The sequence below is a fragment of the Pygocentrus nattereri genome, chromosome 1, assembly GCF_015220715.1.
Source record: "Pygocentrus nattereri isolate fPygNat1 chromosome 1, fPygNat1.pri, whole genome shotgun sequence".
NCBI lineage: Eukaryota > Metazoa > Chordata > Actinopteri > Characiformes > Serrasalmidae > Pygocentrus > Pygocentrus nattereri.
Window position 1 is genome coordinate 41388583 of NC_051211.1, and position 21238 is coordinate 41409820.

Here is a 21238-nt window from a genome sequence, read left to right on the forward strand (position 1 = left end):
TCTCTGCATAAGCATTCATTAACATATTTAAGTAGCAATAGTTGGGTTTAGCTTATGTCAATATTCATTAGATGAAATGAGATCCTTTCTGAAGCAAATGACATTGACATTGTGTCAATATTTGCTTTGTTCCTGCTTAATAAAGGAATTTGATTGACAAGAGTTTTGTAAATGGAAAATGTACTTTAGTTTACTGTCCAAAACAACCAGTGAACCTGTTCTTATATGGAATGTTGATGATGGTAGATCTGAAAAAAAGAGAACTATTTTGCCTTAGAACACCCTGCATGTATCTCTCTGCCATAAATTGATAAAAAAAAAAAAATACATTTTGGGCTGAATTGGGTATCAGGCAATGCATTTGTAACCACTTTGTGTTAAAACTTTCTGTAAGATAACTTTTAGAGATCTTAAACTCTTCAGACGTCTGGTTCCCATTACCACTGCTGTGAACAATTCTGACTCAGTAAGTTTCTTTAAAATGTAACGTTTCATATCAAACCATCCCGAATAACTATAATAATTGAACTATGCACAAACTTTAAACTTTTGTGGAATTTTAAGACTGCTATATGTAATTGACCTCTATTCTGATTGGCTCATCCTGTTCTGCACCTGTGATTCATTCAAGTCCAGGCTCAACAGTCTTTATAGCTTTATTTTGAATGAATGTTTTGGGCTAAGCTAGTGTGGGCTGAATAACCATGTGTATAAAAAAGTTTATTTTTGACACTGAATTCAAAAGCTTGGCTTCCATGGACTGTATGGATCTTTAAAACTTTTACAAGCTTGAAACCTTTAAAGTTTACATACTACACCAAACTCTTTAATTAAAAAAGAGACAATTGGTTTCCATGATATGGGCATTTTAAATAGGTTATCCAGTACTTATGCATGTGCTTTGAAGTGTCTAGCAGAAATTCTTTGAGCTAAAGAAATGCATGAAGCCATCATTTCAGTCACTTCAGCTTGTTCATGCTATCTTCCCCTGTAATTATGTTCTGTACAGCAGTGTAATGCAGCATCACATTCCCTTCTCTGTCTTTCTCATGTTTCTCTCCATGTACTGACAGCGAATCTCAGAATAGAGCAGCTTCAGCCTAACCTGACATTTCTCTCACTCTTCCCCTAAACACAGAGGCCTCAGCTAACGAGAGACAGGATATTCTACCTCTGTGAGGGGCACTGATGATGGATTTGGACGTCTCAATTACCCAGGATCATTGTCTGTATCTTCATGGCAGACTTTTTGAAATGTCAGAGAAGCTATGATTGGAGAAGAAACAGCAAGGACATACAACCCTGGCAGCCTCTGGGAGAAACAAAATGTGCTTCTAGACATTTACACAATGCCCTGTACAGACACGGTCTTATAGCCTACTACAGCATAATAATCATGTCAGGTCTCTAAGACTGACTAGAGGTAGGTCTATGTAGCTGAAAAATTGCTGTCATGTATATTTTTATTTATTTATTTATTTAAAAACAGCATTCTTTACATTATATGAATATTTCATAATAAATGGTCCAATAGAAATGGTCAAAATGACTTAATAATAGAATAAAATCCCATTACCTTTACCTATATTAAAGTTAGGTAATTCTTTCCTTCTTCTAAATATTTACCACTTTGGAAATATAAGGTTTGCTACAACAATACAATATTCAAGTATGCAGCATCTGAACCTGGTTTCTACAAAATAAGGCCCATTGAGCCCTTCTCATTATCTCCAGTATGAACAAGAAAGGACCAGGTTATTTGGCCAGAGATCGTCTTTCGTATTTGTCAAAAATAAAACATGCCTGAACCATGTCCACGTCAACCATCCAAGGCATAAGCAAATATGTCGTGTCAAGTTTATGGTTTTTATTACATTAATTATGCAATTCAGTGAGGGAGGCTAAAGCCAGCGCTCCAGCGATCCCTGCTGTAATTAGAGAAAAACTCTACTGTTATTCATTGGGCTGTGGATTGCTCGGGACCCTGGCAATGCAGCAGGGTTTTAAAGCCTAAATAGTTGGGAATTTGGAACCTGGAAGGCTGGATTCGTGCACAGTTTGGTGATTTTCCTGATCAAGCACACCTGATTCAACTCCACAGTAGTGAATGCACAAAGACATGCACTGAGCTGCCAGTTTATTAGGTTCCACCTAGCATGCAGCTACACGCATACTAGGTGGAACCTAATAAAGAGGTGCCTCAAAGAGGTGCCACTTGAAGATATACAATTACTGACGGTCCATTTTGCTGCATAGTTTATCATCCACACTCTAATACAGCCATCAGTGGAAAAGGACCACTACAGACCAGATATTATTTGAGTGGTAGGCCATTTTCAGTGCAGTGACATGATAATGACAAGTTGGTGTAGGATGTGCTGGTACAAGTATATCAGGAACTGTATAGCTACGAAGTGTACCTATTGTAGCAGCATAGCCTGCCTGATAAAATGACCAATGAGTGAAGAAAAATACACCAAATAAACTAGCAACTTAGCTTACACCAGAAGGCTTGCAACACCAACACTATTAGCAGGTTCTGCAAGCATCCCTATAGGATTCTTGTAGTATGCTAGTGCTAAGCTAAAAACGATTAACATGACCATGTTCTAGATTACATGTGTACATTAAAAGTAAAGTAGGTTTTTTTCCTTCTCCTGTAAAGTTACCGTTTTGGAGATACGAGGTTATCATCCAACAACAGCGGTATGTTTTACCTTGTAGCAGCTCAGTAAAGAGCCCTGGCACATTCTCTCGTACCCACAATCAGTCACACATGTAGACTTCTGGAAGACCTAGAGTGACATTTTTCTCACAAAACTGTTCCTAATAATTAACAATCAAAACCTGATTGGTTGATTCCATTATAACTTAATGATCTTGTTAGTGGTTAATCTGACACTTCAGGGGTTTAATTCAGCTCCTGAAATCCAAACCGATGGGAAATCTCGAGTGGCTGCATCTACAGAAACACCAGCAATGAAGAAAATCTTGATGGGATAATTGTCCATTGGGCGTCTCAAGATTTTGACCCTTTTCTTCCCAAACAAAACTCAAAAAGAAATTAAAAGAATGTGCACCACTTAAAGGTTTATACACAACAAGCACAATGATTCTCTTAAATAAAAATGAACTAAAAATAATACATGCATGTATGTTTTATTTACAGAGACCATTTGGCTTTCTCTAAAGGTCTAGAAGGCCCTGACCATCTGTCTTGCCTGGTCTTGCTGAGTTGAAGCCAGGGGCTTCATATAGAAGGCAATGCAGTAGCAGAGAATGGCTATTTAGTTAATCTTATTCTCTTGCCCTCCCACTTCTTGGTGTGTCGCCACTGATTATGTAAGCCACCTCCGCTGCATGAGACAGAGTTTATTTAGGTATAAACCTTGGGCACAGTACTCACTCTAGAGAATCATTCCAGGCCCTTTTAAAGTCCCAACAGTGGCAATGTTTGCAAAATCAATGTGCTCAGCAATGAGATTTCCCATATACAAGGTTGTAGAAGTATTTATGTATTGTAGAACATGTTCTCACATGGTCATTATGTGTCACCTACATAGTACGCTTATGGTTTTTACATTCTTGTCAATATGCTTGACCCACTTTTGCATGTAAGGGCCTTATTTAGAGCAGATCTGGTCTGTCCCAGTGCTTTTAAAAGCATGAATATAGCAATGCATTTGGTACACTTATGTGGGAGAAGCAAAAAACATTCAAGAGAGGCTGCAGTGAATGGAGTTTAGGTCAGAATGATTAAAGACATGGTGCTCTACCAGTGCAGAGTCAAAAGTTATGTTAATTTGCTTACCACTTACATCTCTTATATTCAGATCCTGGGTTCTATTTTTGTGCAAGTGCAGCATAATGGTGTAACAACAGCATATTGTTCTTTTGCAAGTGCATTATTTTACCTTTTTTTTTTTTTTACTGTTTTTGCCCAGATTCTATTTTGTTGGTGACTGTGCTGATGTGGGTGGAGTGGTGCAACAAGTAGTGCAACATGCTTTTCTGAGCATATCATGGATATTGTCAGTACTTAAAGAACATGGACCAACTGTATATTACATTAAGAGAGCATAATTAGTCCTGTTTAACTGGAAATAGTGCAGTGGAGTTTGTAAAATATTTTTAATCATATTTTTTGAATGTGGCATATTGTGATGCACAATGATTATGGAACAATCTGTTGTTCTTTTTACAATTCAATTTTACAAAAGCTGACTTACAAAAGTGTTTAAGGCTTGAATTCATGTAACTAAGCTACATTTTTTATTTGCATTGTTTTATTCTATTATATAATTGAAATAACCAGTTAAACTGCTTAATAGCACATGAAAATGATATTTGTAGTATTTGTAGCTTAAAAGCAGAGGGCTACCCTGCCAACATGGCAGACCGATCTCATGATGTAGGGCGAAATGGCACTGATTCCTATGCAATCTGAGTCCTATACAAATCAATGAAGGTGTTATGTAGACCCTGCCATACAAATATGTCTCTGTGCTATATGTCCAAATATGTCCATTAAAATATGTCCATTAAAAGACACAGGTTTTAAATGGAAAAGAAGAGTTGGTTTGATTAGACCACTCCTCCTAATAATATATTTATTCTCACCCAACCCCTTTTTTTACATCTGTGCTGCTCTTTACTAGGTTACCGCCTGCAAATGGTAATGAAAATACCCAAAATATAACCGCCACACCTCCACATGCTAGCACCAGCGCAAGATCTTGCACCTTATTTCCACTACGATCATGAAAATAGGCCCTCTTTTCTGTTCAGTTCCTGTGGTGGGCAAAGACAGCATCATGCTTGCCTTTTGCAAAAAAACCTACAGTAAGACACCCTCAAGTTCCTGTGAGAGCTACAGTAGGTAGTACCATTGATCGATAGCAGTCCAATGCCAGTCAGCTGACTGTGGGCATTGTTGGAGGAGGCTAACAGTTGGCTGAGTCACAGTATCTCTCTCACGCTTGAGGGAAACTGGGCACTCGATCAGTGAGTGGTCACTATTCATATCAAGCAGTGCATGTGTATAAGCTCCACTGATACACCAACTGTTCGATAACTATAAACAAAAGATGGTTTCATCTTACATTACTATTATTTGAATATACAAGCCACACATTCACATAAAAGTAATGAAAGATGGAATCATTAGAGATGGTTCAACACCATTTTTCTTTGCCCTTCCTGCTGTTAGGCAACCCACTGTGCCACCATGCCACCCCACTCCTAAAATAAAGATTCCTAAATGGTTCTTGGCTGCAACATAAAAGGTCCTAGAAGAAACCCTTAGTACAGAATTGGTGTTGACTCTTTACATTATATGGAGATTCTTTAGGAAACCAAAAGTGGTTCTTTTACAACATCACTCCAAAAAGCACTATTAATAAGTGTAACTGAATACAAAGCACATCATAAGTCAAGCATTTCAATGTTAGTCCAAATCTATTCCACGGCCTTGGGCCCTTTGGTTTCCTCATCAAATTACAAAAGTTTCCATGAAGGTTTCTGCTGTGCAGAAAATGATTAATTCGTTACAGCAGGTTATCCCTCTCATTAGTTCAAGGGTGAAAGACGTTGACACACTCTGATAAAATAAACAACCAGGTAATTTGAATGGGGAATTCATTCACTTCAGAATGGCAAAAACATAAGAGTCAGCTAGCCCTTTCCATCTCACATGAACTGACGGTGTCAGACCTATAATAATAAAATAACAATAATCAGAAGATCAAAATTTGAAACCGGCATTCAGATAATTCATCAAAAGAGGCTGCTTTCTCAAAACACCAGAGCAGATAATGGGTATCAGTTCATCATCCCCTACATGTTGCCAAGGCAAGATGACAAGCCTCAGTTCAGCGCTAAAATGGTGCATGATCCAAAGTGCTAGTGGTAGCCTAGGAAACTGGGGACAAACCATGCACATGCAGGCCCCACAAGCCCCGCCTGCTGAGCTAGCACTGGCTAGTAGTTCATACTCATGGTATGTCCTACTCTAATATTGGCTACTAAATCTTAGAGCAAGGGGTTTGAGTCACAATGCAAGTGGAGAAAAATAACTCCACAGTAACAATGTTTCAAACCAAGCCATTTCCATACTAACTGGGCTGACAGCAGACAGCCATGACCAAACAAATTACACCAGAACTCAGAGCAACTGGAATACCAAAAGAGTGCTGCTCTAATTACAGTGGGGTTATGGGGTCATGTGATGATTGCTGCTTTGTCTGTTGTCACTTGAGGGGCGCTGTGGTACTCATAAATGTCATTTTGCAAAACAAAACAGAAACAGGAAAGAAACTTTCATAAAGTGTTCATATCACCAAGGTCACAATCAACGTGTGGCTATAAGAATGAACACAGTGGGACTGTGGAACAATTGTTTCCACACTGGAAATCATTTAAAGGCTATATCAGTGGCAACAAAGGAGCACGTTGCACACATCCAGACCACCTTAACCTTGCTGACTCACAATCGCCATTCCTGCTCATAAAACTGAGCTAAAAATAGTTTAAAAAAGACCATTTTTCAACAATGTGCGCTCAAACAGAGCTGAACTTGTTGTTTGTATAAGGGCTTTGACCTTCAAAGGGTTTCCATCTCTGATAAGAGCATGATTATGAACATCAGCAGACGTTTCTGAGGTAACAGCACTCTATCACCAGCAGCATGCTTGCAGAAGACAGTGTGATTCTATGAGTGTGGTGCCATTTGTGTCCCACTGATGTGATATTTACAAACTTGTATGTAAAGTAAAGGTAAAAGACCCTTTAACATTTATTTTCAGATAAATAATTTAAAACAATAATAAAAAAATATATAAAGTACTTAGAACAGTAAATATGCCTGTCACTTCATCATATTCTTCATAACTTTTATATTTCATAAGCTACATTCAAAAGGTGGGTGTCATATTGCTGCTCTCAGATCAAAACCTCTCCAAATTAGTGACTTTACAGGAGAAATAAAAAACATACTTTACTTTCAATGTAAGTGGAACCAGACATATTTTCATGTCATTTTGAGCTGTTTCTTTTGGTCCGTTTATTAGGAAATTTACAAACAATGTAAAAGGCATTTCCAGATTACGTCAAAAACTGAAAAATGGAGATATGAGGTTATGTTCTGACAGCAACGATATGAGAGCTTCTTTCCTGTCAGATAGATGGGTAATGTCATTTTAAACCCTTATAACAAAAGAAGCTGAACTCAATTTTTTTCTACTGAGAGTCGACCCATTTTTCCACAAATCTGTGCTATTATCTATAAACAGATGTTGTCTCTTCAGTAATATACTCTGGAAAAGTTTCATAAAACAATACAAATAGCATCTAAGATAAGCAGGTAGCAATATGTCTGATTATAAAACACATGTTCTATTCATTTGAGAGGAACTTTTACAAAAAAAAAAATTGAGATTTATTCCATGTGGTAACTGAATAATTTGCCTCATGATTTGGTCATGGAAATTTAGATGGACAAACCAAAATATACCTTGGTGAATAAGAGGTTCAAATACTTTGGTATTATGTTTCACTAATGTGTGAATCCTTTCAACTGGTCATACATGAAACATTCTTTTTCATGAGACAACCATCACGTGCTGAGAAAAATGCACATTTGGGTTGTGTCCCTCAACGTTTCACTCAACCCTGAACACACTCAACCCTATGAAATATCACATGGTCAACAGGAAGTCGCATCATCTGAATCATACAAAGAAACAAGTAAAATGGATGCTATTAAACCACACTTTGTGTAACTGCTGATCTTATGCTGCAAATCTCTTTCCTCCCCATGACTCATTTACATCTTGGCCATTGTCAACCAAGAAACCTCAAACAAAATGGGACATTGTTTCTGAGATGGGTTAACACATCTGATTAAATGCATGTTTTCTTAGATACAATGTTGCAAATGATTAAATAAATAAATAAATAAATAAATAAATACATAAATAAATAAATAAATAAAAAAATAAAATTGCAAAAGAATTAAGAGTTACAAGGGCGGAATGGCACCCCGACCGTGGAATCACCCCATCAGCATGTTCTCCATTAAGTGATTGCTTATCTATCTCTTAGGCCCTTTTATTGATCTGTTGATTGAACAAGTAATTACTTTAAACAAGAGCTGTTGTTTTAACCCTTATAAGTCTTACATTATTACTTTCATTGCGCTTTACAACTCAAATGTAATTACTAGGGGTGTAATGATACGCTTCAATTCTTGACACTGGCCACAATTCAATATTCTCACAATGTTTTGTACTAAACGAATTGTTTAAATAATGCAGTTGCACTCGTTGTCATAGTTAATAGAATGCCCATTCCCCATGATGCACTGTGACATCTCCACATTACACACTATTGCATATTTGCATCAGCTATGTCACAATGTATTTACATATTTAATCACATATTTACATAAATTACTTTTATATAATCGATTTATATTCAGAATCAACAGATGCAAGTCCAGTCAAGTCTGATGTCAAGACAAAAGCATGGCAAGAATATAAAGGATGTTTTTCCTTTCCATAAAGCAACATTAACATTTCATCATATTTAAATATTTTAACATTTAACCAATAAATATTCAATTCTCTGCTTATTTCGGGAACATTAATGAGGTATTGACTGAAAGATTAACTCTCTTGTAAAACCAGTCTTGGTGTTGACCTTGGGGCCTCTTAGCCTGTGTAGCCTCAGGCTTGAGGTATTTGCTAGTCTTTTAAGGTCGGATCTTGGTCTCCGAGCTCCTTGACCATTGTTCTGGTCTTGTAGTAAACATAAAACAAAGTATCCGCTGCTTAGCTAAATAGTCCAGACAGGAAATTGTTGTGCATTCTCTAGGAATGCTTCTTCATACCAGCTCTGCTAGCACTTTAGCAACTTAGCAGCAAAATGAGGGGCACTGCTTGTCAGTTACAGGGAAGCTTGCAATAACCCACAATCACAGCTCCGCCATTCAATTTTCATGTGACCTGAATATTCCTTTTGCGTTTCTGCTGACTGCATGACTTCCGCTCGCTTCCATTTCACTCAAGTCGTGCAGACAGGCCTAGATGTTTAGATTACAATCTACATACACTACGAGCACTGAGAATGCACCCTTTTTCCCCTTTTTTCAAGCTGTATCTTCAGCTGAGGAGAGATTACGGTGATCTTTACGGCATGATGGCTGGCATTGATGGTGCAGAGATGGGTCGGTGTCCATCCTGTGGATTTCTTTCTCTTGATTATAGAGCATGATGGGACTCTTTCATCCAGCATACAACACACGAATAATCAATTCTCTGGGCTAAATAATCTAACCATTCTCGTCATCGTATATTTTTTATCTCAAAAACAAAGGCGCTGAGAGTGTTCTTTGGAGTGATGCCATAGAAGATCCTCTTTTAATACTTTAAAGCACCCCCTGTTCGAGCAACCCTGCACATGCTGGTGTTTTTCCTGCTCCAACATAACTGATCCAAATAATCAGCTCATTAACCCCTTAAAATTCCAGGCTTATTCTTTCGCAACTACAAGGACTTCAATGCAAACTGGCTGAGCCATTCTTGCGTAATAGTAGTGTAATAAAACTTTGGGCCTGCCGGTGGGCCCAGGCCATTTTAGAGGTTCAAAAGTTCTTTTTGAGTTGAAGTAGGAGTGTTACAACAGGAAAAAACACAAGGTGCAGTACAGGGGGTACTCCAGCACCATAGTTGAGAAACCATGTCATTTTTGTGCAAGCAATGAAAAATGATAAATCATTTGAATTGGTATAGACTCTTTTACTATATGTGGAGATTCTATCACTTTAAAATATTCATATATGTAAAAATCTCATTAAAAAAAAAAAAAAAGATTATTTAAGGAGCCATCCATTGAAATTTTCCCTAAACCAAAAGTGATTCTCTGGCATTGCTCCATGAACACTGTTGGCAGCTTTATTTTTAAGAGTGCTCATTTTCAGAAGACTGGACACATTACATAGTGCAGTTCTACAGTGCTACCTGATTCAAAACATCTCCCCTCAATTATTGACTAAACAGCATTTTACTCACAAAGCAAGCATAATTATATGATGCATTACGACAATACAACAGGTGCAGACAACATAGCAATAGCAATAGTCCTTAAACAGCACAAATCCTTCCTCTTTTGTGCTTATAACCCTTTTTTGAAATCAGGCCATATTAAGGTGGGGTGGTCTAGAGAAAGCCTCTCTTTTTTTCTTGCTTTTCTTTTCTTTCATTCAATTTCTGTCCCCAGCGGCTGTCATGATGTGCTCAATATTCTGCTCAGCAATTGCACCCCAGAAGAGATGACATCTCCAAATCTCATTTCAAACACTGTAGCCTGTCAACCTTCTGTATCAAATGAGAAACATGAGGACAGAGTGTTGTGATTACAATGAGTGACAAACCCACTGCAGTTTGATCAAGTGACCATAAACACATATAAGCAGTTCAATATACAGCAATCATGATGAGCAATGCAGAACGGCAGCACCAGATCTCTCTCTACAACATTATTTTGTGGTACAATGGAGGGAACAATGCTAAAACTTGTTTAGTTGAACCTCTAATCTCTTTTTGACGGCTGTCTTTTCTGTTCTCGTCTGCAGTTTATGTGCTTTTTTTTGTTATCCCAACACATGCCACCGTTATACTGCTGACTCATGTTTTAATATTATAGCGGATTTCTCTAAGCTAGTGCTGAGACATTTATAGTTCATGCAAAATATGCAGAGGTACACAGTAGCGAGGGAATAAAGTGATGTTGTGTATTCATGCGATGACTAGTCTCCCTAAGGCAGTGGGGAAGGCAAAGTGGATGGAGTTCAAAGGACAGTTGGTAGCTTGGTGGTTGAGGATACTCACTAACCAGAGGCTTTTTGATCTGTTTGATTCAGTGTGGACACCCTAGGAAAAAGACATTGGGGCACTGGGTTGCAGTACCACAGATTCTAAGGTCACTGTGCTGTCAGCCATCGACCTATCCATGCTACACTTTCCTTCTTAGTGACTATTAGGCAAGCTTTCCAGAACTTAACAACTCAGTCTTTGTCAATATAACTCCACTTAGGGTGTTATTAGCCTAACATTGTTACTCTGTATGCCTTGTCACATTGTTAGGACAAATGAAATGTGTCTTTTTGTCATGCAACTGAGCGTGCAACTGATCCTTAGCCTGGTGGTCAATTGGTTGTGGCCATTCCCAACCTGCTTAGTTTCAACTAGCTTTAACAGCATGGTAGCATAGCATTTAAAATTCAAGATTATGCCGGTTCTCAACGGTTCTTGTAGTTCCTAAGAAAGTGGGTGAAGCAAGGATAGGCCAGTTGTACCCTTAAGGCACTTTACTCCAAGTTGTTTCAAGGGTGGTCATCCTATTACCCTCCCTTTAGGGTCTGCTAATAAACAAACATGCATGAAGCCATGCAAACAGAGGTTTGGATCACCCTGACAGAAAACACAGTCGTCCAAGTGTGATATGAGTGATTTAACAATGTCTAAAATCCCTTGAGGATAAAGTAACATAACTCTGAATAAGAAAAACCTCTTACTTTCCAATAGACGAAGCGAAGAAATACTGTTTAAAAATGCAAGGGGAAACCTTTGAAGCTTCATCCACTATTTAATCAGTTAATATTTAAAGCAGGGATGTTCTTTTTAAAGCCAGAAGCACAGCCGACCGATAAAAAAGTGTGTTTAACAGTTACAGACGAAAATCTTCTCTGCCTAAATGCAAATACTTTGGGCGCCGTCTCCCTGATCATTTGTATTCAGAGGCCACGGCGGGCTGTAGTAGGGATGTGGATGATGATAAATACAGCAACATTTTGTTGAGGCAGACCTCTAGGGAGCACTGATCATCATCTTGTTTTTTATTGGACTTTCACTCAAGCACCTCCGTCTTCCTCCCTCCATAGCCTTGCGTGCATATTTTACAGATAAAGCACAAATCAAGCGTAATCTGACATTTTTTAGGTGGGGTGGGGGGTAGATTGTCAACAAACAGATTTGAAAGCTCAGTCCAGCTGTTTATGCACTGCCAATGCTGCTACACAGCTGGACACATGTATTATCATTCTTTTATCTCCTCCAACTGCATCTCATCACAATATCAATGCTAATATTTCCATCACTATTAATACTTCCAACTGTGGATGGATTAAAGCTGCAACAGATACTGCACCCCTCTGCGCTCGTTAGCATTTATTCGTTGTTTTGTCTTTTGATACAAATGTTTTAACCATACATATTAAACATGATTATTAAAAGGAGGCAAACGAATTCTGCACGGTTCAGTTTAGCTATTGATCCGCAGCTTTACATTAGCGACGGTGCGCTGCCCCCTGGAATAACCCCTTGCTGTTCCAGTCTTGCCTTGACAGCACAAGGCTGATCTAGGAACATCGATAACTGTTAGCCACCTCTGTGATATTTCACCTGAGATGCTGAGGCAAGGGGGGGACCTTGTGGCCCCAATCCTGCTTTACAGCCTAGGCTAACAGCGCAGTAATGAACACAACCCTCCCCACCACCAATACGATCCCCACTCACGCACGTTGCTATGCACTAACAAAGCACGTTAAGGGAAGCGCTGCTGTGTTGTGTCCTGACCCCTGAATAAAAAGAAAGGCTGAATCAGTCAAGCATGTTAGGGACTTCTTTCTCTGTCCGTCACAGGTATTGAGAGGTCGTGGTCACCATTATCAGACAAGAAAGCAAAGGAAACTTTCAATAAATAACCAGCAAACAGAATTAAAGGCACTTATTTAGGCAAGGTCATATAGACCCTTATTGATCTACTTTTGGTCTATTTTAAAAGCAATAATTCATCAAAAAGGTCAAATATAAAAAAACCTTTACCACAAATGTATCTAACCGACGTATGTTTATGTTCTCAAAGTTACTTCTTTACTTTTTCACTGCTACTACAATTCTACTGTAGCTAACACAGCGTTTGGCCATGAAAACAATAGACGTATGCATAAAATTCAGGCCTCAATATATCTGCTACTACTGCTCTTATCTGTGCACTGTACATTTCTCCATCTTTAGAGATAACAGGTTGTCATACAATGTCAGAAACCACATTAGCACATTAAATCACTTAACCATTCACCAAGTGTGTGATGTCTTAGGCACTATGCTAATTAGATTTAACTAATGTGTCCATTACTTATTAGATACAGCAGCCTTGTAGCTCAAAGTTTAAACACCTGATCTCACCTGATCAACTACATTTGATCTAAATGGAAAATTATGTAAATATGATTTTTGACTGGAATGTTGCTTTAAGACAAACAAAGTCATGTCCTTGGCAAGGAAATCAGTGTTTCATGTTTTCACTCCAAGGACATTGAGTAAATTCATGTCATGTTAACACCAAAGGTAGTCATGGAGATATTCACTAAAATTGGAGGCAAAATCAGTGCCATTGGGAGAGTTAAACAGGATGGAATATGTTAAACAAACACAAAGGAAATACTACAACCTTTAAGCATTTGGGCTTTCCGTTTTTGAGACTACAATGAAATTTGTCTATAGGCACCCACTTTACACATCATTTACTTCAGACCAACGTTTGTATCACATCAGCAATAATACGGAAATACAGAGCACATGATCAATATGTGGAGATGATCATTCCTATTAAAACTTGTACAGAACATTGGAGAAGTGATTTACAATACAGACAGCCTTAAGTTCAGGTCTATGGCTTTTTTGCATGTCTTTCGTTAAAAACAACCTTCAACCAGTGGTTAGTGATTTCTCTAGTCTAGTGTGGTGTGTCTCCCACCACTAAAACACAAAAAAAAGAATCACCCAGGTCAAGAGTACAAGTAGGAGCACTGCAATCTCCCCAACAAGTGAACGATTCTCCTGCATCTGTCAAATTGTACTAACAAGGACTTTTTCAAAGTGGCTGTTGTCATTTTTGGCAAGATATATTCTTGATGGTTTCCCCCTGTTAAGGCGTAATTGGGTAAAATGAAAGCTACAGAGTGTAGCCCACAATGCAATCAGATGGTCCCCTTTTGAGGAATAATAACTGTGTTGTCTAAAAGAACACTTTTTGCTGCAGTTGGCCTAAAATGACTTTTTTTTTCAGCTGAAAATGTGATGTTTTGAGCTCACGTGACATCTGGCACATGAATTATATTATTCATACAGCAGTTTGGCATTACAGGGTGCATGAACAATCAATACATCTGGCCAGTCATTCACAAAGCATGGTCCAGCTTAAATAAAATCACACTGAAATAGCATCAACACAAAAAAACGAGTTAGTGACAATGATGAAGTAGACACAGTCGCTGCACATTCATTCAAAGAGCTGCAAATATTTTTGAATTCACATCCATGTAGATTCCAGCAAGAAAATGTTAAATATGTTAAGTGCAAACTAACAGTTAACTCTTTTTTTTGTCAATTGAGTTTCCAATTATTGAAAAACTAAAACATCGAGGTCATTGGAATTGGCTGATCTACAGTCAGAAGAAAAAAAAAAAAACAGGTTTTGCAAAATGTAAAATTTTATTTTCAAAAATGTAAGCAACAGATTACACAGTTAACTTTCAGCAAATGCAATCCTAACTTAAACAGTACTCACGTCCGGGACTTCAAAATGAAAGACTCACAAACTTACACACTATCTACCTATAATATACAAAAAAATACATAATAAATATTAAAATGGCCACAAGAGAAAAAAGTAAGTTAATCAAAACAATCAGTAGAGAGCAAATGTCGGGAAAGTATAAACAAGACGCTGTGCCTTAAATACAATGTCTTTTTTTTTGTTGTTTTTCTGTTAAATTTTTTACAAATTGTGCAAGATTTTATACTAAGGCTCTGGTCTTGACGTGACAGTTGTCCAGCTTACACACACACACACACACACACACACACACACACACACACACGCTGCTCCCTGCATTCTGCGCACTCAGTGGGGTGTAGGTGTGTAGCAAACCGTTGCAGGATAAGAAATGGGGCGTCTGGTGCAATGCCAGTGGTGATGCTCATGAAAGTGGATATGCATTTAAAATGAACATGCACTTCACATCAATGTGAAAACACTCCCTTATATGCCTGGAGACATTTTTGAGGAGCACATCTGAAAATCAGACCCAAAACAAAACAGAAATCAAAAATAAACATCATAACCATTAAGGCAAGAACATCTGGAGTGGTATCAGCAATACTGTAACAATATGTCAGTGTTCAGGTACATGGATATGAAACATTGAACTGGTTCTCCACTGTCATTTTAGCACAAGGTTCTCAAGAGCAACTTTTAAAATCCAAACATTAAGACTGCTAGAAACTGAGATAAGAAAAGAACATTGCCAGACACGGACATACTGCATGGATCATAAAACTACAGGAAATAATTTAAGTTGCAATTGGAAAACCACACATCATTATCCATTGAATCCCACCCCCTCCCAACCCAACCCCCGAAAATTGAAAAAAAGAAAAGATAACACTTACATTTAAACCAATTTTATCCTCTTGTGAAGGTGTATTCCAACAGAGTTTGTCACCCCACATGTTTGTTTACTTACAGTGAATGAGAAGTCTGTTGCAAATGAAAGCATTCATATTTCAGTTAGGGGGGGGGTAAGAGAGACATCCTTGCAATGCAACTCAGCGAAAAAAAAGCATCTGTATAACTTCTTTATAACTTAGTGCAACTTTTAAACGCAAAACCATTCCAGTGATTCCCAGAAGGAATTCATATTTGTTTTCTGTCATGTACACCTTGAGTCTTCAACATATCCAAAGCAGACAGGTCAGTCTAATGTTAACATCACATTTCTTTCCTTCTTTCTTTCTCTTGCTTTCTTTTTTTTCTTTTCTTTTTTTTTTTTTTTTTTTTTGCGTATCTGCTTTAAAAATGGCCTTCCACAGCAGTTGTTTACTAGAACATAAACACAGGAGGGGTCCTCTGCTCCCTGATTATTTTTATTCCCTTCGAGCTTCACGTGTGACGCTCATTCACATCAAGAGGTGTGTATGATTGACAGTTCCACATCAGACCTACAGGGTGGGGGCTGGGATGAGTCGGGAGTGGGACTGTAGTGAAGAAGAGAAAGAGAGGAGAGCTATACAACAAGATGTATCCCTGACAAATCAGGGAAGCAAAAAAAAATACCCAAGACCAAAAAAACCAAGCCTTCATATAACACAGTAGGGTTCCCTAGGTAACCTGGATTTTCTGCAGTAGAGGAGCGTGGTGCTGAAGCATCGTCTGAGCTCCCGGTTGGAGAAAATGCAGATGAAGGGGTTGACTCCCGCCTGAGCAAAGCTCATCCACACGGCTGCAGTGAGGTAGCCTCCAGGCACCACAGGACCCCTGGCGAACACCCTCCAGTAGCAGGCCACCAGGTAGGGCCCCCACAGGCTCAGGAAGAAGAAGGTCATGATGTAGAACATCCTGCTTATCCTCTTTTCAGTCTTGAATTCATCCAGCACCAGCAGACGCCTGCGGCCCGCCGCATTGCTGTTCTGCCGGATCCCCAGCAGAGTTGGAGGCGTGGGGCCTCGGCCAAAGCCAGCCAGCCAGTTGGCCGCAGCCTGGCCGCTGGCCCCCGGACCGTGGAAGGTCCAGTTCTGGCTGACGGCCGGCACAAACTGGACAGGCTTCATCTTCCGACGGTCGTGAACGAAAAATATGAGCTTGAGGTAGACAAGCTGAGTGGCCAGGAGGATGAGGGCGAGCAGCAGCATGAAGCCCAACGAGTCGTTGGCGCGGAAGGAGCGGTGCTGGAAGGTGCACTGGTCCTCCTCGCGGATGAACGAATAGGTGCCCACATCCAGCACTGGTGGGAAGGCCATGGCCACAGACAACGTCCACACCATGCAGATGACGGCCAGGCAGGTCCAGAAGGTCAGCCTCTTTGTGTAGAAGCGGTGGTGGGCGATGGCTAGGTAGCGCGTTACGCTGATGCAGAACAGCATGAAGGCTGTGTGGAAACAGGAGAGCACGCCTAAGAAGGCGATCACTTTGCAGGTGAGCGTGCCGTATGTCCAGGCGGAGCCATTCTTGACCGAGGTGAACACAAAGGGGAAGCAGATGGCAGAGCGCAGGATGTCCGAGGCGCACAGGTCCAGCAGAAAGTAGTAGGGTGCGCGGTGCAGGCTCTTGTCTTTGAACAGCAGGATGGAGATCAGGAGGTTTCCGACCACTCCGACGCCGATGATGAAACCCAGGGAGGTTAGTTTAAGGAACGTGGCAAGCGGAGAGACATTCTGCAAGATGTTGTGGTCCCCTGCATGGCTATAGTTCGCCATAGATGGAGGAGGGATCATAAAGATGATTAAAGCTTCAGCCAAGTATCATGATCTGGATGCAAGGGGGAGCGATAGATCCATTTGGTGTGCTTTGAAGCAGATTCCAACCTTGTTATCTGCCTCTCTTCTAAGGCATCCTTTGTTCCTTTGTCTCATCACACCTAAAAAAAATCCCTGAAAAACACGATCCACCCATCAGGATTTGCTAGCACAAAACAAACAGGTTGATTTTCATTGCATTGCTCCCTCTACATCAGGCTTGGAGCCATTGCATAAGAGGCACTCATTTTCGTGCTTTTGTCATTTATTTCTCATTACCTATTTGAACATCACATTACAACTGCAATGGTATGCAGGCGGTGCAGAGCCTGTTTCGACTCACACAGTTGGTTTATTCAATTCGACATGACACAGACATTAATCCTAGCAATACCAGCCTTTCTTTTTTCTTCAAAAAAAGAAAAACAGGCTAAACTAAACACAAACAATAATCAAACAAAGAAACCCAAAGGAATGTTAACAACAAATGCTCATCTATAAAAAGACTTCTCAACGGGAACGACGTTATTAAACACGGAGGGCAGACAATGGCTTTATTTCGAGGTTACAGTGTGGAGGGAGTGAAACATTAACAGAAATGCAGCAAGAAAGCTGTTGATCACACCCAGAGAATCTGCAGAACTGATGTGGGCTCTTATTTAACGGGGACCATCTCGTCTTAGCCTTTGGGTATTGTAGAAAATGAGCGGAGAGCTAACTGAGCGTCCATGTTAGCTGACTGACTGCTGGCTGGAATGAAAAGAAGCCCAACATTGAGGTAGCATCGCTTATGAAAGCCTTCATGGAGAAGGATAACGGTATGCTACCCTACACGACGGACAGATTACAAAAAAAGGGCGAAAACACTGTGCCTCTGACTTCAAATGACACGGACACGTTAGTACTTACACGATTTCTCCTCTTTCTGCATATATATATATATATTTTATGTGGGCTAACGTAAACCTGTCACATTCGACGACAATGGACGAATGAAAGCACCAAGCCTGCGCAGGCGACCGTTAACGTTAACCTACTTCAGTTAGCATCATTCAGGCTGCCTTAAGACCCCCATTCCAATAACGTTCATGTCGCCCCGTTATTTTCAAAATCATCACTGTACGCCTGTATTTGTTAGCCATGTTGAAGGCGTAGTCGAACCTGGGTGTTCGGACAGCAAAACTACACACACGAAGTCCTATCTGAGCGCTTATATCTCATTTCTTTACCTCACCGAGTCTGTCAGAACCGTGGATCGACTCTGACCGAGCCGTTAGCTCTCGAGCAGTTTCCAAGTCCCCGCTTTAGGAATCGACAGCAATCCGAGCTGCGTGTAGAACTGCGAACAAAAAAACAGCGAAGATATCAATTTAAAAGCATACCTGTTGATTCTGCCCTTTGTCTTCCTGTAGGTTATTTACATGGTAGGAGTCGCTTTGCCGTAAAAATGCTCGGTTTTTGTTGCCTGCCCTTTTTTCCCCCACTGTGAATATACAGTAAGCGGCGCAGACGGAGCATGCGCACTGGCGCTGTTTGTGATCTGGCCGCGTCTCGTCTCTTGTTGCAGCAGCAGCGCCGTCCTCCCTCGGCAACATCTGCACAATGGGGGCAGCATCACTGGTCCTTTTCACCTCCTACTCATCAGCCACAGTCCGTCCACCGTGCTCAATGCTTTTAGGTCTACGTAGGACGACACGGTGACCGTCTGAAACAGTACTCATAAGCCTATCGATTTATGCCAAACGTGCATGCATGCATCATTTATGTATTTACTTCGCTACTGCATCCACCCAGCAGCTAGAATGAACCTGATTATTATTCCTGTGGCCATGGATAGGGGGATGAGGGCGAATAAGCAGGGGTTCACCTCAGGATAAGCAAACTCGACAGGCATAATTAAGACAAAGCCAACTCTCCCTGAAGATGGAAACCTCACTGTATACACATGCCTGAATAACACGCCTGCGTCTTAAGCTCCACCCCTTCTGTGCTTATTTTTATCTGTTAATGAGTCAATGAATTAGAGCTGCAGGCCTACTTATGTGGCACTGCGTGTGCACATAGCAAAATCACATCAGTGGAAAAATCACGTGACACGCCACAGCTGGCCAACATATTGCAAAGTTTATTCAAGAAAGAAAAAAGGCAGCGGCGAACCACTGATCTTCGAACAGTTAGAGCACAGCTCGCACTGTGAAGATCACACGTTTAAGTGCAAAAAGCAAAGGGGCATTCTGATGCACTGAGAAGCGTATACACAGAATGAAGTCAGGGGACAGATTTCAGGGGGAAAAGTGGAATGACACAGTATATTTGCCAGAAAGGACAGTACAGTATTTTCAATAACATGTCAAATGACAGCCACCCTACATGAAAGCCCAGTGAGTCCAGTGACCGTAAATCCATGTGCTTCGATGACATGATCACGCTAGGCCACAGTCACATGTCGACCAGGAAATGGTGTTGCTTTGGAGCAGCACACTGTGTCTGTCTCTCTCCTCTGCTGTTAGCATCAGTCCTCCGGGAATGGCGCACGCACACACAGAAACCCAATGTTTCTAACTCCAGCCGTAAGCTTTTAGCCTTTTTAGCCATTTAGCCACAGTAGGGTCTCCACCCCCAGTCTCTGCCCCGTGCGTTCAGGGGAAAGAAGGTCTTCAGGGCGCATTTCAGGAGGCGAGACACCATCCTGTCCAGGCCTGGAGGGCCGAAACTTCTCAAAACTGGCCGTTTCGTTTCCGCGCGTACCAGCCGAGACAGGCACAGAACCCCACCACCGTGATGGTCATGCCCAGGAGAAGAGCCACAGCGTCGCCGCCGTCAAACGCCTCCACGGTGGGGACGAGGGTGGTGAGGAAAAGGCAGAACACCGCGAACAGACGCCGAGTGTTGTTAGTAGTAGCCATGTTGATCATGCTGGATGAAGCTGACGAGCACGTCACGTGATCTGGCTGCGCTTCCCTATTCTGCAACAACCAATCACAGCAGCGCTGCAATTTAAAGTCCCGCCCCCCTCTGCTCTAATTACACCCCGATTGGATAAAAAATATAGACTAACATCATTATTTGTTTATTTACAGTCTATTTTTTTGTTAAATATGCAATATTATTATTACGTGTTATCCCAAATATTTTTGTATTAGAGTGATTATAGGCTGAGAAAATCGATAGAAGTCCTAAAAATTCAATGGAAAATACACACACACACACACACACACACACACACACACACACACACACACACACACACACACACACACACATTTTCTAAGCCACTTCACCCACATGGTCGCGGGGAGGGTTCTGGAGCTGTCTAAATGGAAAATAAAAATACAGAACATAGATTAATAATATAATGTATACAGTTATTAGTAATTTATTCATTTGCTGTACTAGCAGTATTACTGTAGTACTGTACTTAGTATTAAATGTTTTTATAGTTTTTGCATTAGAGTGCTTGTTTGTTTTTTTATTTTGCTTGTTTCATGGTGAAAGCTGATAAGAAAAGGCCCCTAGGTAGCCCATCCTTCTAACAACATAAGTAAAAACATAAGTATGAAAAGATGCTCGCATAAATATATAGACTAAGTCCTGCTGGACACTGGATTAATGAAGTAAAGACCTGAAGGACACACTGCTGTTGTGAGCTGAATATGATCAGTACTCTTAATAAAACATTAAAGTGAATAGCAGTTAAAGTAAACACAGCCAATAAGGAGAATGTTTGCTGAAGCCAAGGCATCATTGGGTACTTATTTATTTAAAGAGATACATATTTATGGATTTGTACATGCATAAGTACATACATACCAAGGGAACTAATAGCACTGAAACATGAAACCGTCCATGTTGAGTTGTATATGTGGCATACACTGTAAAGCAGA

At 40.3% G+C, this 21238-nt stretch overlaps 2 protein-coding genes across 3 annotated transcripts; both read right to left on the reverse strand.

The window, feature by feature from the left end:
* Window positions 1-14533: 14533 nt before the first annotated feature.
* Window positions 14534-19090, reverse strand: gpr85 (G protein-coupled receptor 85). 2 transcript variants are annotated; one of them, XM_017694016.2, is made up of 2 exons: window positions 18737-19090; window positions 14534-17489 (listed from the first exon to the last, which is right to left on the reverse strand). In XM_017694016.2, the coding sequence occupies exon 2, from the start codon at window positions 17331-17333 to the stop codon at window positions 16200-16202; it is 1134 nt and encodes a 377-aa protein (XP_017549505.1). In that variant the 5' UTR covers window positions 17334-17489; window positions 18737-19090; the 3' UTR covers window positions 14534-16199. The 2 variants fall into 2 exon arrangements, with proteins under 2 accessions (XP_017549505.1, XP_017549506.1); XM_017694017.2 differs by lacking the exon at window positions 18737-19090 and adding an exon at window positions 18584-18696.
* A 369-nt stretch (window positions 19091-19459) lies between these two features.
* On the reverse strand, window positions 19460-20294 carry LOC119264065 (small integral membrane protein 30-like). Its single transcript, XM_037541378.1, has one exon. It carries the CDS (start codon window positions 20267-20269, stop codon window positions 20072-20074), a length of 198 nt encoding a protein of 65 aa, XP_037397275.1. The 5' UTR covers window positions 20270-20294; the 3' UTR covers window positions 19460-20071.
* Window positions 20295-21238: the final 944 nt, after the last annotated feature.